This window comes from Dermacentor andersoni, chromosome 7, assembly GCF_023375885.2.
Source record: "Dermacentor andersoni chromosome 7, qqDerAnde1_hic_scaffold, whole genome shotgun sequence".
Classification (NCBI taxonomy): domain Eukaryota; kingdom Metazoa; phylum Arthropoda; class Arachnida; order Ixodida; family Ixodidae; genus Dermacentor; species Dermacentor andersoni.
This window is the reverse complement of record NC_092820.1, coordinates 92,286,394-92,306,877: the sequence shown is the minus strand read 5'-3', so window position 1 is coordinate 92,306,877 and position 20,484 is coordinate 92,286,394. Positions and strand designations below refer to the sequence as shown.

At 44.2% G+C, this 20,484-nt stretch overlaps 1 protein-coding gene and 1 long non-coding RNA gene across 3 annotated transcripts in view; one reads left to right on the top strand and one right to left on the bottom strand.

Annotated features, from left to right (window-relative positions):
* The window catches only part of LOC129385829 (uncharacterized), a 31,436-nt gene extending 26,852 nt beyond the window's left edge, over positions 1-4,584 (top strand). Inside the window, exons 6-7 of the mRNA XM_055072983.1 lie at positions 803-905; positions 4,365-4,584. Coding sequence (XP_054928958.1) covers positions 803-905; positions 4,365-4,584 — 323 coding nt within the window. The remainder of the gene's footprint in view (positions 1-802; positions 906-4,364) is intronic.
* LOC129385708 (uncharacterized) overlaps positions 1-20,484 on the bottom strand; it is a 105,665-nt gene that overhangs the window by 69,255 nt on the left and 15,926 nt on the right. The gene's annotated exons all lie outside the window — the stretch shown is intronic.

Sequence of the window (20,484 nt, the reverse complement as noted above, 5' to 3'; positions counted from 1 at the left end):
TGAGCAGGGGGGGGGGGGGGGGCGAGAGCTGTTAATAATATGTGGCTGTAAAGGAGTAATCCTAGGACCATAAAAATTTCAGTAGTTCATGCTGAGTGTCAGAGTGACGAATGAACGCTGATATTTAATGGCTAACACTTCTTCATTGGACATAGTCAGACCAGAACGGGTGAGGTGACGAGGGGATGGAGTCGAGAAGGGTGACGACTGACTCTGCCGTGAAGGGAGACGTCATTCTGCACATGTGACAGAGTACAAGAATTTGTTGAGATTCTACGGCTTAGCTATTTACCAGAAATGTGCTCTATAGTTAGATGTCAAACATGGCTGTGCAAGTACGGCTATGGAGTTCAACCGAATTAGAACCACGATCCAAACAAGATTGCTATTCGTTTATGGGAATATCACTGAACACACACAAAAAAACGATAATGTGCAAGCAACTTTCAGATGCTGGTAAAGATTGCATCTCGTATGTTTCTTGTTATCCAGTAGCAAAAAGCACCTAAGGCTGCATAATTGCTCATGCCGAATTCGTCAAATTTCCATTTGGGACATTCACTAAATATGCAGACTGCCCCGCTCAATTCGAGACAGTTCAAAACCCTATCCAGTTTTTACCGTCGTAGTGTGTTCAGTATATGATTTTTGTTTGTTTGTGTAGCAATATACTAAGTACAGAAGCAACGTAACCTTGGTTTTGTCCAGGTACGTGGCATACGTACATTTCTAAATTTGGCACAATTTACGTGGCACAACTTGTATATAACAATCACAAACTCTTTTTTTGTGTGTGTTGCAGCCCGCTGCCACGTCGAAACTAACATTTGTGTATCAGCGAGAATAGGACTCAACTCGACCATTGCAGCGTTCAAGAGCTCAAATAAAAAGTGGACATCTTCGTCGTAAGAATGGGCCTTGTGATTTGTCAATCACCTCTTTACACGTAAAGCCCTTATTGCTTTTCGTTATACAAAAAAGCAGGTTATTTGATATGGTGCTTTATCAAGTATTACCATATGAGGGGTTCGCTAAGCGGTTATAAAGCGTTAAACTCGCCATCTTTCTGCTGCGTATTTTCAACTGTTTGCTGCGCAGCTTATGCATCATACTTTATGCAGTTGCATAACAAAAGCTAGTTAAAAATTCAATACCGGACATATTAAATGCTGAATATACGGAAGTCCTTTCGGCTTCTAACTGATGCACATTCTGTCAAACAGCTTCCGCTATTTCTCTATCTTTATGAACTCGGAAATAAAAATTTATAAATAATACATTATAGTAGAAGTAGCAGAACAATTCTATACTCACCTGTAAAGTACATAGACTAGCCACGCAACATGCTTTGCAAGTAGTGAGGAACCGCATACAACAGCTGCTTCTATAACTAATCATGAAGTTAGAAGGGCCTTGAGACAGATGTATTGGGACATTTCATGAAGAAATGAACGTGTTCGTATGATGCGAAGATAAACAAATCAAGCGCAAATGAAGCCACAAGGCGCAGAATCCAAAGAAAGAACATAGCAATATCATGTAGTTTTCTTTCATCTGAAGACTGGTAACGAAAGGCGAATTAAAACTGTGACGAAAACAAATAGCTGTTGGTAGGAGCCAAACCCACATATTCCGCATTATGGCTGGGATTATCTTCAAGCGAGCTATGGTGGCAGCTATTGCGTCATTCACGATTCTTTGTGAGTACTTATGTATCTCTACAAAATTTAGCACTTCGAGTGTTAGCTAGTTTCACTAATGGGCATGACGGTGTATGTGCATTCATTAGGTTTACGTACTCTTGAGAGATTTGGTTTGATACAGTTACTAAGTTTATACCGCTTAAGCAACGCATTTGAGAAAGAACGACAAAGGCAGCCTTTCTCGTTGTTGTCCGTGTCGTTTAAGTATTATTTATGGTCGCAGTGACTACACATTGTTTAACCAAGATAATTTAGTAGTACGCGAACATTAGGAACCAATGCGATGACTCATATGCGTTCGTTTGCTACCTGAAAGCATAAAAGTTCCGGGAATGAAGACCGTCGCTTAGCCGCTAACTGATTTCAAATAAAACAATAATAATTTAGCCTATGCATTCCTTCGCTTCTTTCTCTTTTGTCTTCGAATCATTGTGTCTAACAGAAAATGCCCTCGCTTTCCCTTCTTGTTCACATTTAAACGCCAGCTAAGCTGTCGCAGAAAAAATAAGGAAATGATCCTTGCGGAAAGCCATTGAAAGGACATTGCGCGTTGTGGATAGTCTCACACACTTGCAGTGTCCATATTGTTTTGTCTGCGATGCAACATACTAAAAGCGAAGATTTCCCGAGAAAGCAAGCACAGCCGACACAAAGAGTTGAGCTCCTAGCGGAAAGTTGCCTTCCCGTAGTGATAGCAAGCTGATCATTACGTGTCCTCATTTGTCGCCATGCGTAGACGAGGGATTGGCGTGCACCTTAAATACTAAAGAGACACTAAAGGTTACTATTAGGTCAATGTGTACTGTTGAAATACCATCCCAGTAACCTCGAAACGCTTGTTTCATGCCAAGGATAAACTTATTTTAAGAGAAAATACGTTCTGAAGCGTCCGCAAAGCTCTAGCGTAGTTCAAATCGCCCGCCCTCTGATCGGGGCATGGGTACGTCATGGTCTTATAGTGATGTTGCACCGTCGGTGAGCAGAACGGCGTCCTCAGATGGCGCTACGGCTTTTCTGGGCATAACGCAAACTTGCAGCCAGAAACAGAGCCAAGACAGAGCCGATAGCAGTGCGCAAGCGGGAGCATGGTGGCTAGCGGAAGGAGAAACGCGTGACCATAAGCTAGTACTTTATTCTACGACGCAAACTTCGACGCTCGTCGCAATGGACCCGGACAACGACACATTGGCTCGCGATGCTGCGCTCAACTTCAGCGATTTCAGTACTGATGAGCGTGACCTGCTGCTGAGGGCTCGCGCTGCCGGCGTCGTTGCGTACTACGACGGCAGCCTCGACACCAGCTCTCCGGAGCCGGAAAGCAACGACGGCTCCAGCGATGCGACCTCGGACGACGAAGACAGTCTGGACATGCCGTCGCGACTCTCAAGCACGGACTGGCACGTACAGATGCTTGCTATTACGCGCTGCAGCGCTCGCTTAGGAACTTTACCTGGCATTCGCAATGCGCAGTTGAATCTAATCGTAACCTGGGGCCGTATAACGTAAAACTTTTCCAATATGTTTTATTCCAATCTCCTGACGTCAAATCTGCGTAACCGCCGATGCAAGCATCGGACGGTCACCCACAGGGTTGTCTAACCAAACCAATCAAATGCTCCCCTCATTCATAGGAGGTCAATTTTGTTTGCTTGAAAAACTAATAACATTGCCTGCTCCGAGCGGCTTGTCTTATCTAATTGGCTGACAAGAGGCGAGGAGCAAGCACAAGTGGAGAGGGATTCGATGGGGCCGAGGCACTGCATTAAATATCGATGACCGGATGAAGAGGGTGGTGCCGGCTTCTGCAATTGGTCCGCTTTATCTTACTTAGCTTGCGGTGGCTCGTCGACAATCGCGGCGGCATGCAAAGGAACCTTAAGAATGACGCTAAAACGGATCCCCAGCAAAGAAGAGTTGGCAGAAGGAGCTCGTAAACATGCCGAATGTTCTCGAAAACGTTACAGGGCCACGCAAAAAGTTTTATTACACGCAAATAAACCGATGCTCAGCGGCAGGGGTGAGTAGCCAGTGCTGGAGCGATTGGCGGCAGCCATCCTTTATTCCTTTCGGAACGGGGCAGCCTGCGGCTATTCAGAAGAAGATTCGGTTTTGTTCGGCGTATTAATGCACCTTTAACGCTTGCGCGTCGCTTTGACGGGGTAGGTTTTTGTAGTTTTATGAGGTCGTGTGAGAGGCAGGTTTTTGTTTGTTTTGTTCGGTCAAACTATACATAATCAGTGTGTACACGTCATATCAGATGGGGAGATATCGCGGTTTTTGTGACGACGCGTGACAGACAGGTGAGGTGGAGGTGGTCCAAAAAGTTCGTGACCAGTCGCGGTGGGCTAATTGCACAATTGGAATAGAAAATTTTGGAATAGTTTACGTTACTGCGCCCCTGCTCGTTTTCTCCTTCGCGGCCAGCTATGACGCGTCGTATCAATTTCGTGTTTTCACGATCGAAGGCAGTTCAGGTCCGAGCCCTAAACAAGCACGGTGCCTGTAGCTTCGTGTTGGATGGACCTATGAGTCAAGCCGTCAACAGTTCGGGATGTAACATTGCGAATTACGTGTGTATTCTTAACGGTTTCTTAGACTAAATGGTTTTATCGTTATATTATGGTGCGTGTACTACTGTTACTTTCACATTACACATTACAGGTGCGAATGTGCACACTGCCAGGTGCTCGCGAACTTCCTTGAGCCCGAGTGTCCGTGCTGTCGCGAGATGGGTGCATCCGTAAGTCTCCCCCAACCGCAGGGTTGCATGACGGAGCATCCAGACTTCAATCTTCTGTGTCTGAACATTGCCGTGCTCCGTGTGGCGTACCTGGAACTTCGTTCATGGGGGCACACCGTGAACGATGCAATGTACAAGTAAGTTCTTGTTCTTGCACAACTCTCTTTGGACCAATGAAATAAACTTGCATCGCTAAAACACATAGCTTATTAAACAAGCAAACACGTCAACTTGTTTAAACGCTGTTTGCCTACTCGGGTTGTTTTGGAAGGGACAAATAGAAAACATGAAGAAAGACTTCTTTCAATATGTTAACAGAATTAGTTTGCAAACACAGCAAGGCCAAGACTTCCAGTCGACAATTGTTTGCATCAGAAATGAAAAGTTTGTGCGCATGAAATCTCTAGCTGTGCGTATGGCAGGAGAGCATCCATCAGGCAGGTACCCACGGAGGGGCGCGGGGGGGGGGGGATGCCCCTTTCCTTCTCCCCCCGGCGAAGCCTAAAGCGCCGCCAAATCAAACTTGAGACTTGACAGCTATTAGGCGGTCAACAGTGGGCTGTTGTTACAGTGTTATGTTACAGTTACAGTGGTATTATGGCCAAGGCATAGAAGCGATCGTTGATCGGGTCAAGGGAAAGGTCAGTGAACTGAGGGCGTGAAACAGATTGATATTTTCGCAGCTAAACAATGGCGGAATGTTTTCGCCTTTCTCATTATTTCGATGTTTGTTTCGAAATCTGAAGGTGCTGCCGTTAGAAAGGTCCACTGATATATTTTCAGCAATCTATGTTTCCTAGTCATCCCTAAAAATGTTTTCAGAATTTTAATCATACCCTGCAATAACTGTTGAACCTGTAAGCAATATGAATGTCACCCGTTACCTCGTCTGGTTTTTCACCTAAATATAGAGTGTTTTTCTTGGAAAAGTGGCAGCGGGCAACGAGAGTTGCAAAAATTGAAAAATTAAGCCCTTGTTTACGAAAATATTTGTGGACGAAAATCTTTTTATATAAGAAGGAAGTAGAGAAAATGCAGCCGGAAGTGGAGAATGAGTCCGCGTGTTTTGAATCACGCTTCTGCTGTTATCAGTCGAGCCACCCGACGTAAGCACCTATTTGCTGTGCCTATGTGGGCGCTTTTCTAACCTTCCACGGTGGGCGCAGTACGTCTAGAACCAGAGCGTCCTGTGCTCTACACGGTTGTACGGTACTAACGGCCACGCAACATTACACAACTTCCCAAATAACACTACGAGTCGTTTTCGACATAGAGTTTCGAACAATTAACTTTGGCGATTCAATTGTTGAGCCACCATGGGAATGATGGGAAGTACATGGATTTGTATGATCTTCGTGCTTGTGGATTTCCTTATTACGCTTTGCATGTATTCATTCCCGTAAATTTCAGAGCAATGTATACTTTTCCAAATGCCGAAGACGCAACGAACACAAAGAATCGCTGGTGATTGCAACGGTTCAGCTTGTCGAGCTGGCCAAATCGAAACGCGCCTAGCATCTCAAGGTACTGGCGTGCCCACAATGAATTCATAAGGGCGTTGTCACGTGTCGATGCATGTGACCGCGGCATAATGGTTTCAATATCGGATGTCTTTGCCTAGCGGTCCTGTGTTCGAATCCTATGGTCGGAAAATTTAATAATGTTTATTTAATTATTTACTGTAAGGTACATTGTTGAAAATGAAGCCGTATGAAGCCGGAAGAAAGATGCTTAGGCAAATCCATGTACTTCCCATAATTTCCCTGCCGGCTCAACCGCAGCCATTGCAGCTCCCGTAGACACTACCGCCAGAGTTCCCTCTCGTAATTATTGTATGAAACTCTAGGGGCCTTAGAACTTCACTTGGTAGAGCAGAAAACGAGAGCCTTAAAAGAACTGTGATTGTTCTGCAAACATATCTTCCACTATAATTCATCGAGAGCTCCTTTGAAAAACACTGCTAGAAATCTTGATTTTACTTGTTCTTGGCTGTGTTCTTTCTGTGCCTCTTTCCTGCGCGAGTCGATGTGATGTGGTTCCTTGTTTGCCAATTAAAGCAGAGGTGTATACTACTGGCTTACTTGTCAGATACACTTTGTTTCTTTTTCATTTTCTGGGTTTGCGACGCGCCTTTATAGTGAGCGATGGAAAATTGTAAAGTTTGTACTAGTAAAACCAGACCCGCCCTGATTTTGCATAGAAAAGTTACTTTGGGGATTGCCCCCCCCCCCCCCCCCCTTTCTAAAAAAAATTCTGGGTACGTGCTTGGCATTCATATAGTTTGATCAAGCTGATGCTCATCCAGAATGCGGCACGTACCATCGGAGAGACATGTTTATAGTTTGTTGTTGTAAAATTGATCTTCCAAATGAATCCAGATATGTTTCTGATGCTTTTAGCGCCATTCACATTGCATAGAATGGTTACACCCAGGTTGTTACTTCTCTGGTGCACCTAATTTCAGCATTGGCTAAGAAATAGCTGTGCATCAAAATCGTTGTCTCATTTTTAATGGTCATGCACACTGTTTCATTAACATTAATTACCATAGTGGCCTCATCACATACCTTCGAATTGTCAAGGGTTCACTCAGGAATACTTAGTCTGTTTGTTTGTAGGCATCACTTTTTCATTCTTTTGAGCCAGGCTTCCCATTTTGCAACATCCTGCCTCTAAACATCTTGATGTGCACATACTGCATGACACATATACCAGCTGCAAAACTAATAGATGTTGAAACAGCTGTTTGGCAAAACACTTTGTTTATTCATGCAGTGATAGAAGCAGTTCAGTATGGTTGGGAATCGAGAAGGAATCCAACAAACAGCAGGTAAGTCTGTATTTATTTACAAGGACTATTGAGCTAGAATGACTGCTACTTATTAAAAATGGCAATTAGAATGCTAGATATAGAGAGCAAAAATAAAAATAGACAGTTGAGTTTGCTCATTCATAAAGTAATGTAGCAAAAGAGGTCAAGGTTTATGCGTACAAAATATCTTTTGGTTGAAAGTGGCAAAATAGGTGGCAACAAGATGGAGCGGAGGGGTATAAGAATAGGTAGTTCATGTTTTAAAAAAATACTAATACACAAGGTTGACATGGATGGATTCACTGACACCAACAGGAACCTCCTAATAGATCTGTGAGCAGCACAGTCACGTTATAGTAAACATACAAACAATGAATAACTGATATCACTTTGGATTTGTACACTGGCTGTCGACTGCTACCTAATGTTGAAGTAGTTATAGCACATTATGTAAGGTGATATGTGAACAGGGAACTGTCCACTTAAAAAGACATGATAAATGTATTACGTTTAACATGGGACACTGTAGTATTTAGGTGTACATGTGGCCTCATATTGAATCGGCGAGACCATATTTCTTCGTATAGGAACGAAGAAAGAAAACTAAACATGGCGATGGCTGGCTTGCCACGGCAGCAGGGGCTTCTGCTGAAGTGAAACAGGCGTACTACCTGCATTTATGCGTGAACAGACAAATACTGCTATGCCTCATACACAACTTCCACCACTCAGCCAAGTGACAATTATAAGTTATTCGGTTGAGTACCTAAGCAAGCATTTAGAGGATCCGTGCTACCGTACTTCTCTTCTACTGCAACTGTGAGCCCAACAATCACAGGCAGTTTCGAAAACAAATGCATTTTTAGCAGAGATCACACAGTCTGCATTTGTTAGAGGACGAGCTGCTGTGTATAATGTGTGTAGGGTGGTAGAGAAAAGGTATCTTGACTAGCCTGACGGGCGAAAAAGAAAAGGAAAAAAAATATCTAGAAGGAAATTCAACAGCCCTACAGCAGTACGTACAATAAAACGTACTTCGAAAAGGCAAGGTGCTGAAGCAAAGCAATGTTAACTGCTATGCCTGACGCGCACTTTCTTTGAGTGTCAGAAAAGTTTGAAATATATCACTTATGTACATCAAGCAAGATAGCAAATAAGATAGCAAGAGAAGCAAGAGATAGCAAGTAGCAAGCGTCCAGATATCGCTGACGATCTCGTTGCCACTAAGTGGACCGCTTGACTACCGTCCCCTTCTTCATCACCAGGCCGGTTTCTGTCGTCGCAGCGCCAACCATACACTGACCCAGTCCATATCCCGAAAGCTAAAAGGAGCAACCGATTGAGCTGCAGTTGCTCTTCGTCGTATTTACGAATATCCTCCGCCGCCGACGAAGACGCCGAACAGGCTATCTCGGTCACACATCAAAAATAAAAGAAGATATGACGACGCGACGCTTCATCCACAGGCCAGCACGACGCAGCTATGATTCAACGACAACGCCATCCTGCAACAGAAGAGAAAAAACCCCCGAGCTCGACGTGCATTTCGGTTGCCACGTAGTCACAGCTTTAGAACGAGAAAAAGCTGAGCTAGTCGGTAAGAATTCATTATGCAAAAAAAGGTGAGGCGTGCAGACAGGACCCAAGAGAAGAGAAGCGGCGTTCGTGGTGTCGACTTCCCTTGTGTCCTGTCTGCACGCCTCACCTTTTTTTCACAGCTTTAGTAGACACAGGAGCCGACTACTCCGTCATGAGCGGACACACCGCCGTTCTGTTCAAAAAAGCTAGGCCTGCAAGGGGATGCTCACAAATTCAAACCGCAGGAGGGCATTAGATAACGCCGACAGCAGTGAAATGCCTAAATGGTGATAATATGGGTTTCGGGAATGATGCTGAAATTATCTGATTAGGTGAGACGAATTCCCACATGCATGATCTAGACGGCTACAGAGACAACAACGGGAAGTCAATGCTAGAGCTTTGCGATCCACACAATCTCGTTATCGTGAATACTGGGATAAAGTACGGCAGCCAGACCATGTGGGAAGTGGGAAACCGGCAATCGACCATTGACTGCTGCTTTATGACAGAAGGAATTCATGATAAGTTGAGAGAAATAGTCATTGACGGAGGAAGCGAATAGCACTATAGGGAGTGACTATAAATACATCGAATCCCGGTGCCGCGAAATTTTCCACCGGATTAAAACAAAATGCGCGTGTTGATCAAATTGCGTAAACAGCCCTGGAGTGTGGCCTGACCCCGATGAGCAGAACCGGTAACGCACTCCCTCACGAGAGCAGGATTGGCCGCCCTGGTGCAGTACTCGATCACAACCTCCTCTATGAACACAACCATCAAACCCCAACCATCAGTCCCCAGCAGCTGCGAAGCAACTAAACATGGTGCGGCCACACCTGCGACGCAGCAGAGGGTGCTAAGAATCCCTGGTTCCGAACCAGCCGCCATTGGAATCTGAACCTGGCAACGTTTAACGCTAGAATATCATCTAGTGAGGCGAGTCTAGCAGTGCTATTGGAGGAATTAGAGGGTAGTAAATGGGATATAATAGGGCTCAGTGAAGTTAGGATGACGAAAGAAGCATATACAGTGCTAAAAAGCGGGCACGTTCTGTGCTACCAGGGCCTAGCGGAGAGACGAGAGCTAGCAGTAGGATTCCTGATTAATAAGGACATGGCTGGTAACATACAGGAATTCTATAGCATTAACAAGAGGGTGGCAGGTCTTGGTGTGAAACTTAATAAGAGGTACAAATTGAAGGTCGTACAGGTCTACGTCCAGTCATGAGGACCAGAAAGTCGAAAGCTTAAATGAAGACGTGGCATCGGCGATGGGTAAAGTCAAAACAAAATGCACTATACTGATGGGCGACTTCAATGCCAGGATAGGTAAGAAGCAGGCTGGAGACAAGTCAGTGCGGGAATCTGGCATAAGCTCTAGGAATAGCAGGGGAGAGTTATTAGTAGAATTTGCAGAACAGAACAATATGCGGATAATGAATACCTTCTTCCGCAAACGGGAGAGCCAAAAGTGGACGTTGAGGAGCCCGAACGGCGAGACAAGAAATGAGACTTTGTACTCTATGCTAACCATGGCATCATACAAGATGTGGACGTGCACGGCAAGGTGCGCTGGAGTGACCATAGGATGGTAAGAAATCGAATTAGCCTTGACTTGAGGAGGGAACGGAAGAAACTGGTACATAAGAAGCCGATCAATGAGTTATGCCTCTGTTATGCCTCTGTTACACCTCTGTTATGCACTCCATATAAGCCGACGATGTGCAAATAGCGTGCCGCGCCTCAAACTTACGAACATGTGAAAGGCAGCTCCAGATAACAATAAATAAACTAATGGAGTGGGCTGAGAAAAATGGCTTCCGCTTCTCTACTCAGAAAACTATTACAGTGCTATTTTCACAAAAAAGAGGGTTGTACTTAGACCCGGATTTAAGATTGAATGATGTTGCGCTGCCGGTGAAACAAGAATATAAATTCTTGGGAGTAATCTTTGACGAAAAACTAAACTTCCTTGCCCACATTAAAGAACTAAAGACTAAGGCAAATAAAGCATTGAATATCCTCAAAGTGTTATCTCATAAGCACTGGGGTTCCGACCGAACGTGTCTTTTACGTATTTACCGGTCTCTTGTTCGTAGCCTTTTAGACTACGGCTCCATTGTTTACGGCTCAGCCAGACAGTCCTACATCCAAAGACTTGATCCAGTGCATAACCTTGGACTGCGACTGGCAAGTGGTGCCTACAGAACTTCACCTATTTAAAGTTTATACGTCGAATGTAATGAACCCTCCTTACAGCAGCGCAGAGCATTACTCACATTCTCTTACATACTCAGAATTCAGTCATCACCGCAACTCATATGCTACAACATCCTCACACAATGCAACTCACGCCTACACTATACAAATAAACCGAACATGATTAAGCCGCTTGTCCTGCGATATGAGGAATATGTCCGGGATTACAACATTCCCCGCGAAGTCCTCCAGGTTGCCAGAAAGCCAAAGCATTTGCCCCTTCAACCGTTGTGTGACTGGACATTAACACATTTAAAGAAGAAAGACACTCAACGCGAACACATTATACAAGAATTCCGTGCTCTTCAGGACAAATATCAAAATAACATACAATATTACACTGATGGCTCTAAAGCGAAAGAACACGTGGGTGTGGGGGTCGTAACGGAAAATTGGGAAAAAAGTATTCGATTGCCACAACAGGCCTCTGTTTTCACGGCCGAAGTTATCGCTATATGTGTTGTTGTTAAAAAGATTATCGCTGATAAACACAAAAATGCAGTCATATACAAACATTCTTTAAGCACACTGAAGGCTCTACACCTCAAATCTGAGTGTGAACCCCTGATAGGAGACATTTTAAACATGTTGGTGCTTAATGAATACGGGAGGTCAATTCGTTTCTGCTGGGTCCCAAGCCATGTTGGGATACCAGGTAACGAAGCAGCTGATAGATGTGCATTGATGGCAGCGCACGAAGATATTACAAACACGACACTCCCATATAATGATAGCATCCGTGCAATTAGAAAAGCCTTCACGGTAAAATGGCAACGCGAATGGGACCGTTGTGCCGACAACAAGCTACATCTCACGAAACCTATAGCTGGCGAGTGGAAGTCATGCTATCATCAGGAGCGGTTCATCGAAGTAGCTTTATGCCGACTACGTATTAGGCACACACACCTCATATACAATTAATTACTTACGAAATAAGACACACCAACATGCGAGAAATGTCAACAGCTCCTAACAGTTATGCACGTATTACTCACATGTACGCAGACTGAAACACACAGACGAACACTTTTGCACAAATTATATCAACTACACATACCTTTACACCCTGCTCTAATTTTAGGTGATGATCCGCTAGTCCCATTATGTGACGTCTGTAAATTTCTACACGACACTGGGTTTTTACATAAAATAAAGATTATTAACACAGCTTTTTCTTTCCCAAACTGGATTTTAAAACACCTCGTGTTTGGCGCCGCATAGCCTTAGCTGCTTTTGCACCATTAAACCCCATTTAACTAACTAAAAGCCACCGTAGTCCTCCACAAAGAAAGAAACAAAATCCCAAAAAAGAAAGGCGTCAGGCAGGGAGATACGATCTCTCCAAAGCTATTCGCAGCGCGTTTACAGGAGTTATTCAGAGACCTGGAGTGGGAAGAATTGGGGATAAGAGTTATTGGAGAATACCTCAGTAACTTGCGATTCGTTGATGATATTGCCTTGCTTAGTCACTAAGGGGACCAATTGCAATGCACGCTCACTGACCTGGAGAGGAAAAGCAGAAGGGTGGGTCTAAAAATTAATCTGCAGAAAACTAATGCTTAACAGTCTCGGAAGAGAGCAGCAGTTTACGATAGGTAGGGAGGCACTGGAAGTGGTAAGGGAATACATGTACTTAGGACAGGCAGTGACTGCGGATGCGGATCATGAGACTGAAATAACCAGAAGAATAAGAATGGGCTGGGGTGCGTTTGGCAGGCATTCTCAGATCATGAACAGCAGGCTGCCATTATCCCTCAAGAGAAAAGTTTATAAAAGCTTGTCTTACCAGTACTCACGTACGGGACTGGCACCTGGAGGCTTACGAAAAGGGTTTTACTTAAATTGAGGACGACGCAACGAGCCATGGAAAGAAGAATGATGGGTGTAACGTTAAGGGATAAGAAAAGAGCAGATTGGGTGAGGGAACAAATGCGAGTTTAGACATCTTAGTTAAAATCAAGAAAAAGAAATGGGCATGGGCAGGACATGTAATGAGGAGGGAAGATAACCGATGGTCATTAAGGCTTACGGACTGGATTCCAAGGGAACGGAATCGTAGCAGGGGGCGGCAGAAAGTTAGGTGGGCGGATGAGATTAGGAAGTTTGAAAGGACAACATGGCCACAATTAGTACATGACCGGGGTAGTTGAAGTATGAGAGGCCTTTTCCCTGCAGTAGGCGTAACCAAGCTGATGATTATGATGATGATAAATAAATCATTTGAATATGGATGATGTAGCTGGGAAAGAGAGCAACGTGCGCAAAATGGCCAGTTCAAGTTTGAACACTGGACAAATAACAATTATAGTCACAAGTGTCGAGAATGAACTTGCCAAACGGCCAAGCAAGGAATGAGAATATAGTGAGCTTCTAAGTGTAATAACGGCAGAAATACGGAAAGAGAAGCAACATGGATCCTTGAAGAGGAAAAAAAGGAACCGCAATGGGGGTGGAAAAGGAAGATACGATAAGCGAACGAGAGAAAGCATCCTGAAGACGCAAACAAGCAAAAAAGCGCAGTTGCCGCAGGTTGAAGCAATCAGAAAACGGCAAATAAACAGCGCGGAAAATCTATGGGTAAAATAGTGGTTCAAGCAAACATAAAAGGTTAAATGAATGTTGGTTGGCAGAAATACGAGAGAAAAAGAAAGCTGCACCTAGAATATTTTGGAACCACATCAACTTCTTAGGAAGGGTGTCTGGCAGAATACAACAGCGTATCCTAGACGAAGATGGAAAGAAACCGAAGCGGGCGCCGCATTTAATTGCATGCAAAAAATAATAGCCTTATGTTCCCAAGGCAATGATGAGGTGTTATTTGAAAAAAATATCATAAAAAAGGCGCAGATGTAAAAGGAGCTGATGCTGGTAAACTTTAACTGGGAGAAAGCCGACGAGAAAATTCCTAAGCGCACAGGCACAGGGCTAGACAAGGTTCCCATTAAGCTGAATAATGAATTAGGGCCAAAACTGGCGAAGCTCGTTGCGAAACAGTAGAAAATAATTTTGAAAGACGGACGAATACCAGACCGTTGGGGAAAAACTAGAGTGAAATTAATTTATAATAGTAAGGAGGCGAAAGACACAACTCATACAGGCCGTTGGCTTTCACATGGGTAATACACAGATTAGCAATGCAGACAACGCTGCAAGCATGGGAAGATAATAATAATATACGGGAGAACTTCAGAATGGCCTAAGAATAGGTTGGCATCTGGATGATAACTTATTCGTCCTCACTCAGTGTATGAAAACGTCCAGAGTAGAAAGTGAATCGTTATAGGTATGTGGCCTTTTTAGACACTACAGGAGCACTTTGACAACGTAGACGGAAACATTTATCGTGGGATGTTCTGGAAAAGAAACGCTCGTATACATATTTTGGGAAAGATTTACTTAAAACTATGGTTTGCGTTGGATATGAAGGGATGAGCAGGGAGAGAGAGAGAGAGAAACAACTTTATTCGGTCGCAACAAGTGCGTAGTCTCCACGGCAGCGTGCGGTCGGGCACGCCTATCTTGAAAGGGTACGCATCTGCAAACGGCTGATGCCAATCTGCGTGCTGTTTTAACGCGAGAGCGTTAAGGAGCTCGTGTCGCAGAAAAGTCTGTGTCGGCGTCGGCGGCGTTGGCCGTGAGCGATAAATTCCAGAAGGAACTTCATAAATAAAAAACATCTTGCAAGATGGCCTGGTGGGAATCGAACCAGGGTCTCCGAAGTATGCGACGGAGACGCTACCACTCAGCCACGAATTCGTTCCTTCGAAGCGGGACAAAATCGCCTCTAGTGAATGCGGTGTTGCCTTAGAAACGTGCCGTAAAAGTTATACTGCGGTGTATATCGGTAATTATGACCATGTAACTTACACAAGTCGCAGTTTCATCAGTAGCGAAGTACGTTTCCGCGACATTTCTTCTGCGCTCTGCGCACACGCAGAGCCATCTTGCGGCAAACACAGAAGACCCCCTCCTCGCAATGTACGGCTCTGCCCCGACTCGTGGCGCGCCACTCGCCCCATGATCGCGTCCGCCTTCATAGCGCCGGGGCCCGGCTATCTGTGCCGATCGTGACGTTTGACTGGCGTAGCGCGTTTGATAACGCGTAGCGCGCGATAACGCTATCGCGTTCCACTCATGAAGGCGAAGCTTAAAGGGAAGCTGAAAGGTTTTCCAGAAAAAATGAGTGAACATCTGTACATAATGGTTTTCGACCCTCCGAATTCGAATGTCGTATCGAAATTGAGCGAAAGAAAGCGCAAATATATTTCATTTCGACGAAAATTGCAGCCACGGACACGCCCAGCTCGCGCGTCTCGTTTCCGCCTGTGATTGGTCGGGCGCCTCGTGACGTCAACTCTAGTAACCGACCGCTGCCGCTACACATGAAGCGCGGTGCCAGGTAGTTTGGTGCTGTTTTTCTGAGACGGTAATGGAAAATTTAGAGAGACTGCGTTTTTCTGAGGAGTTCGGCGTTACTTCCTACATGTGCGAGCCGATTGCGAAGAGTCGGCCTCTCGAAGAAGCAAACGATGCTGGTGCGAGCAGTGCTTTCGACGCGAACAAAAGCAAAGTCTTGGGATGTCCTCGTGTTGGAAATGCCCTTTGGAGAGTGTTTTTGCAAAGCGATCTAGTGATCTCGCCGATCTTTCGCCGATCTAGTGAGCTCGTTTCCGGTCAAACTACTGTAGCGTTGTGTTCCTGCATGCCTCCTCGTGGAACGTAAGCGGGGATGCGATCGTCGGCATTTGTGCGCTATCCAAAGCTGTCGGCAATCTACAAAGATGGTTTAAACGCGTGAAAAGCTTCCCGGTTCATGCAGTACGTGTAGTGACCTTCATCTGTTGACTACCATGTTGACTACCACTCACGTTGATTACCACTCACGTTGATTACCACTCACGTTGACTACCACTCTACATACATGCAGACGCACCAACAAAGGAATGCAGGGTCGATCGAAGCAGATTACGATGGCACGCGCGCAGAAACAAGCGCGGTCAGGCACGGTCGCGGACGCTGCGAAGGAACGAAACACTAGAGTTGACGTCACAACACTGCGGTTTCCGGTCTCCACTCGCATCGTCAGCGTCAGCAGCAGCGCGCGGCATTCGACGGGGGGCGGAGCTACAGCGCAATTTCAACCGACGATTACGTCGCTCCTAATTGAAAAAAAAACCCAAATTTTACCTACATGGTTTATAAGGTTCCCGCATCCGTATATGAGCGTCTTATTGAATTCGACAGACTCTTCAGCTTCCCTTTAAGCGTCCTCCAATTTTTTTCTCCCCGCTCTCGCCTTGAAGCGAAAGACCGCACGAAGGACGCTTCACTCGCTTTTGCTGCCGCGCTTGCTCAAGCGGAATCTGCCTCAGTCAGCTTTTAAAGGAACACCGATGTAACGAAAAAGAAAAGCGGGGCGTGTTCCTCGAAGCACGCTGCAAACAATGTAGGCATTCCGGTGCCAGCGCAAGTGATGACGAACCTACCACGTGCGTTCAAGTATTTCAAGACTGCTCCATTGTTGGAAGCAGCCGGGGTCGTTAACTCGCAAAACTATCGAAGTCGAAATGATGGATAGGTTAGCGGATAACTGCGTTGCAAAATCATCAATCGCCCTTTCGTTTCAAAAAGGTTATCCCATCAGCTTAAATATAGGTTAACCTCGCAAGCGGTGCACTTCTGACGATTCCTGATGTAGCAATTTATGTGGCTTTCTTACTCGAAATAAGCACTGTTGTAGGTCAGCGAATGATTGTACCACCCCTTTCTGTGTCGTCGTCTTTAATTGCGGTATAAACCTCCTCACGCCAGCATTTCGACAGGGACTGTTCGCGCTGAACGAATGTTACTTGTTCATGTTTGTTTGTGCGCGATGACACCGTGTTTGTTAAATCAGTTGATAAGCGAATGTTTCCATGTTTATGCGGCCCATGAAACTACTAGCCTTACTTCATATACATGTGTACTAATTTGCTATTACAATCGATGCTTGCCCTTTCGGACAAAAGTGCGACTTTTTGTTAGTGCAGGAGAAGCCTGAAGTGCAATCGATTACTTTTAAAATGTAATTCAGCTTCGCTTCCACATTAATTTTCATGGTGAGCTATAAAGACAAATGACGTTGCGAAGAAGAAAGTTGGCTACGTCTGTAGCAAAGCTGGTCGAAAGGGCTGTTGTAATTGCGTAGCTTGTTGGGTAATTCTTAGCGATACCATCCAATTTATTTACAGTAAAAGTCGGAAAACATCGGGCAAGTTCGTACAGACAAAAAAAGTAGTCAACCTAGACATCGATGATGTAAACTTACATGGCCGAAAGCATAAACAGCTTCTTCTAGCCTTGAGAAAGCTCGCAGGCGCACACGTTAAAGGACAGCGAATGGGTTAGTATATTCCGGAATGACAGAGTAGAGATTTTGACTACAGGACGTTAGTAAACACTACAAGCAAATAATCGAACATTAAACATCATCTTTCTTTGTGCTCTTCTCAGATACCGCTAAAAATTTAGCCTTGTCTCTTGTTTTTCTATGGTTTGGTTCTGTTCGATAAATCGCTTTTTTCGTTGAGACAGCGCTTCTAAGAGAGGAAGAGCATTCTTGTTCCTGTCTTGTCTCGCCTTTCGTTGTAAGGTCAACTTTGTGTGACCCTGCTTCATCAAAGAAATCACCCGCTATTTCTGGTGGCATGATAGGCCGAAGAATTTGTGCTTTGAGTCAATATATTCTCAACGTATTGCGATTCATTGTTCTCCTAGGAATATAGTGATAACGCAAGTTGTTTGAGTGTCTCTCCTAGCTTGCGTGGGGTTGTTGAGTATGATTGCTGAGGTTTCACGCCGAGCTTCTCGCTGTTGAACTCTTCGCTATACTGTAAGAATGCTACAGCACTAATACTGCTAATGCATTACATCATTTGTTTAACGTTTTGCAAACTATGATATATTTGAAGCTATCACCCGAGACAATTCCTAGCACGTAAAGCGAAGAAAAGGATAAGTACGGCGAAGCAATTTATTATCCTGAAGCGAACGTTTCTATAGCAGCATGTTGTGTCTCTCAATACGCTGTCTACAGGTGCTGCTTAGAGGATGCGTGTCACAGATGTCGTGATGTAGGGCCTTGAGGAATCGAGAAAATTTGTATGTGGATCAAAGCAAAGCGCATACGAGTATGTTTACACCAACGAAAAAAAGGGAAAAAAAGAACAAAATAAACCAACCCAACAATGCAACAGCAGTGTATGCGCTCATGCAAAATGTTGGCCAGCTCTTACGTGGCTGCTCCTAAACAAATGCACAGCGATGACAAGTGTGTAACCGCGCCATCGGTATCATTAACTGACAGGGAGGTAGTCTTCCTTGACGTTCCCCTTTGGTATTAGCACAATGTAAGTTTTCTTGTGAACTATCTTTAGTGCTTAAATTTTGTTTTGACATGAATCATTCTGTTTTCTGTGGAATGTTAGTATCTGGTCTTAGCAAAACAAATTATATTTCGGGGGTTCCCCACTTTTCCTAAAGTTCGTATCAGCATTGCAAACACTTTATACATATCCCTTAAATAATGTCTTGATATAGCTTGCTGGTTCTCCCAAAAACAGAGGTGGTAGTCTGCACTCTTTTCTATAGTGGCTCTCCTTTTCGCACCTAACGGTGATTGTTTCACGTTGTACATAAAGAATTTCAGAAAGAATTTCATTGTGACGTTGGGGTAGTAGCCATTGGCATATTTTCGCCGAGGGGAAAGTTAATACCTGCTGTTCGCCAATATTTTTTTCTGTTGCTCCCTAATTCTCTTCGCCTTTATACCTACGAATAAAATCATTATGCTTACCCGTGGGTGTTCTCGTCATAACACTGATTTTCGCTGGCACAACATCAAGAACGCCCATCTTTAGCTTAGCTCTGAAGTAACAGCACACGTCATCTGTACTACATGCCCCTCTTTCGGAGAGAAAATAAAACTCAGAAAGGAGTTATCTAACATGTCTAATATTAAGACATCGTCAACTCAGGAAAAGACAGCAACTCTGCACAATTGTCCGTTGCGTCCAGCTGCTCTTTGTATCTGCATGCTCAAACACACTATTATATGGCTTATTATTATATCGAGTACTTGTACTTGAGAAACATGCTGTGACATGTTGTTGCTGTGAAATAAGAGATTTTGAATTTAACTTCGGGAATTTTCAACATCGTTGGAAACTTTAACTAGATGTGGTAAATCATGAAAAGGTTACAGCAGATGCTGACTCGAGAAACTATCTCAGTTAACTGAAGGGACGTCCAAACATCCGCCGAATGTTATATTGAACTAAATACTCAGGCGCGCAGAATTAAATTTATCAGGAATTGCAAATATTGCATCAGCTGCATCAAGCACACAGTTGCTTTATTCTTATGTTGGGAGGACTACGTTATTCTAGGAAGTCTTGGGGCCAATTTGTCCTCTTTATCTAGCCCACTAGCTTGTGCGGGTTATCCACTTGGTAATGCCTGCTGTGTGCACCTAAACCTAATTTTTTATGTGAACTTCCTTCTCACGCTCAGTGTCCCTTCTGAGTATATGACTTTGAAAAATTACTCCTGGTCAGACTCCAGATGCAGGCTGGGGGTAATGAGTCGCTGTTGCATTGCCAGGCTATAGAACAAAACCTTGGTATGCTGCATGACAATCGTCAACCCAACTCTCACAATTCCTCGGCTTAAGTTCTCTATCATTTCTTGAATTTATATCCAGTGTTGCTCAAAAGAGCAACCTAATCTTCACGCCGAAGGAGCTGTATACATTTACTGTTGATTGTCACTTCTAAGCCTTCCCAATCTAATAACTTCAATACTTCTAAACATGCTGTGAATATCATTCAAGTGTCTGCCTGACGCCGTGCCTGAGAGGTAATTTTATACTTGTCTAGAACAAACTAGCTACGGAATATATTCGCATATGCATTGTGTACTTTTTGATTGCGCAACCCCTTTATGATTGATGTTATCTCAACTGAATGAAATGCCTCTTCATAATCTATGAAATCCATATAAATAGGCTGATTACACTCCGTCAACTTCTAAAATATATGATTCGTGAGATGAATATGATAAATTGCAGATTATTCCTTCCTGACGTCAGCTTGTTCTCTTTCCTGACGTAATGGAAGTGTTTTCCTGATTCTATTAGAAGGTATCGTAGTAAATATTTTATACAGTACAGAAAGCAAACTAGTGGGCGAATATTTCCTTAGGTGTCATCGTCTTCATTCTTGTGGATTGGTATAATGTTGGAATTGTTGCAGTTCTCGGGTAGAGTTGAAGTCGTGAGGCATTGTGTAGCATTTCTCAGTTAATTCAAGCATGTCATCTTCGAAATCTTTGATGAAATCAACTGCTGCTCCA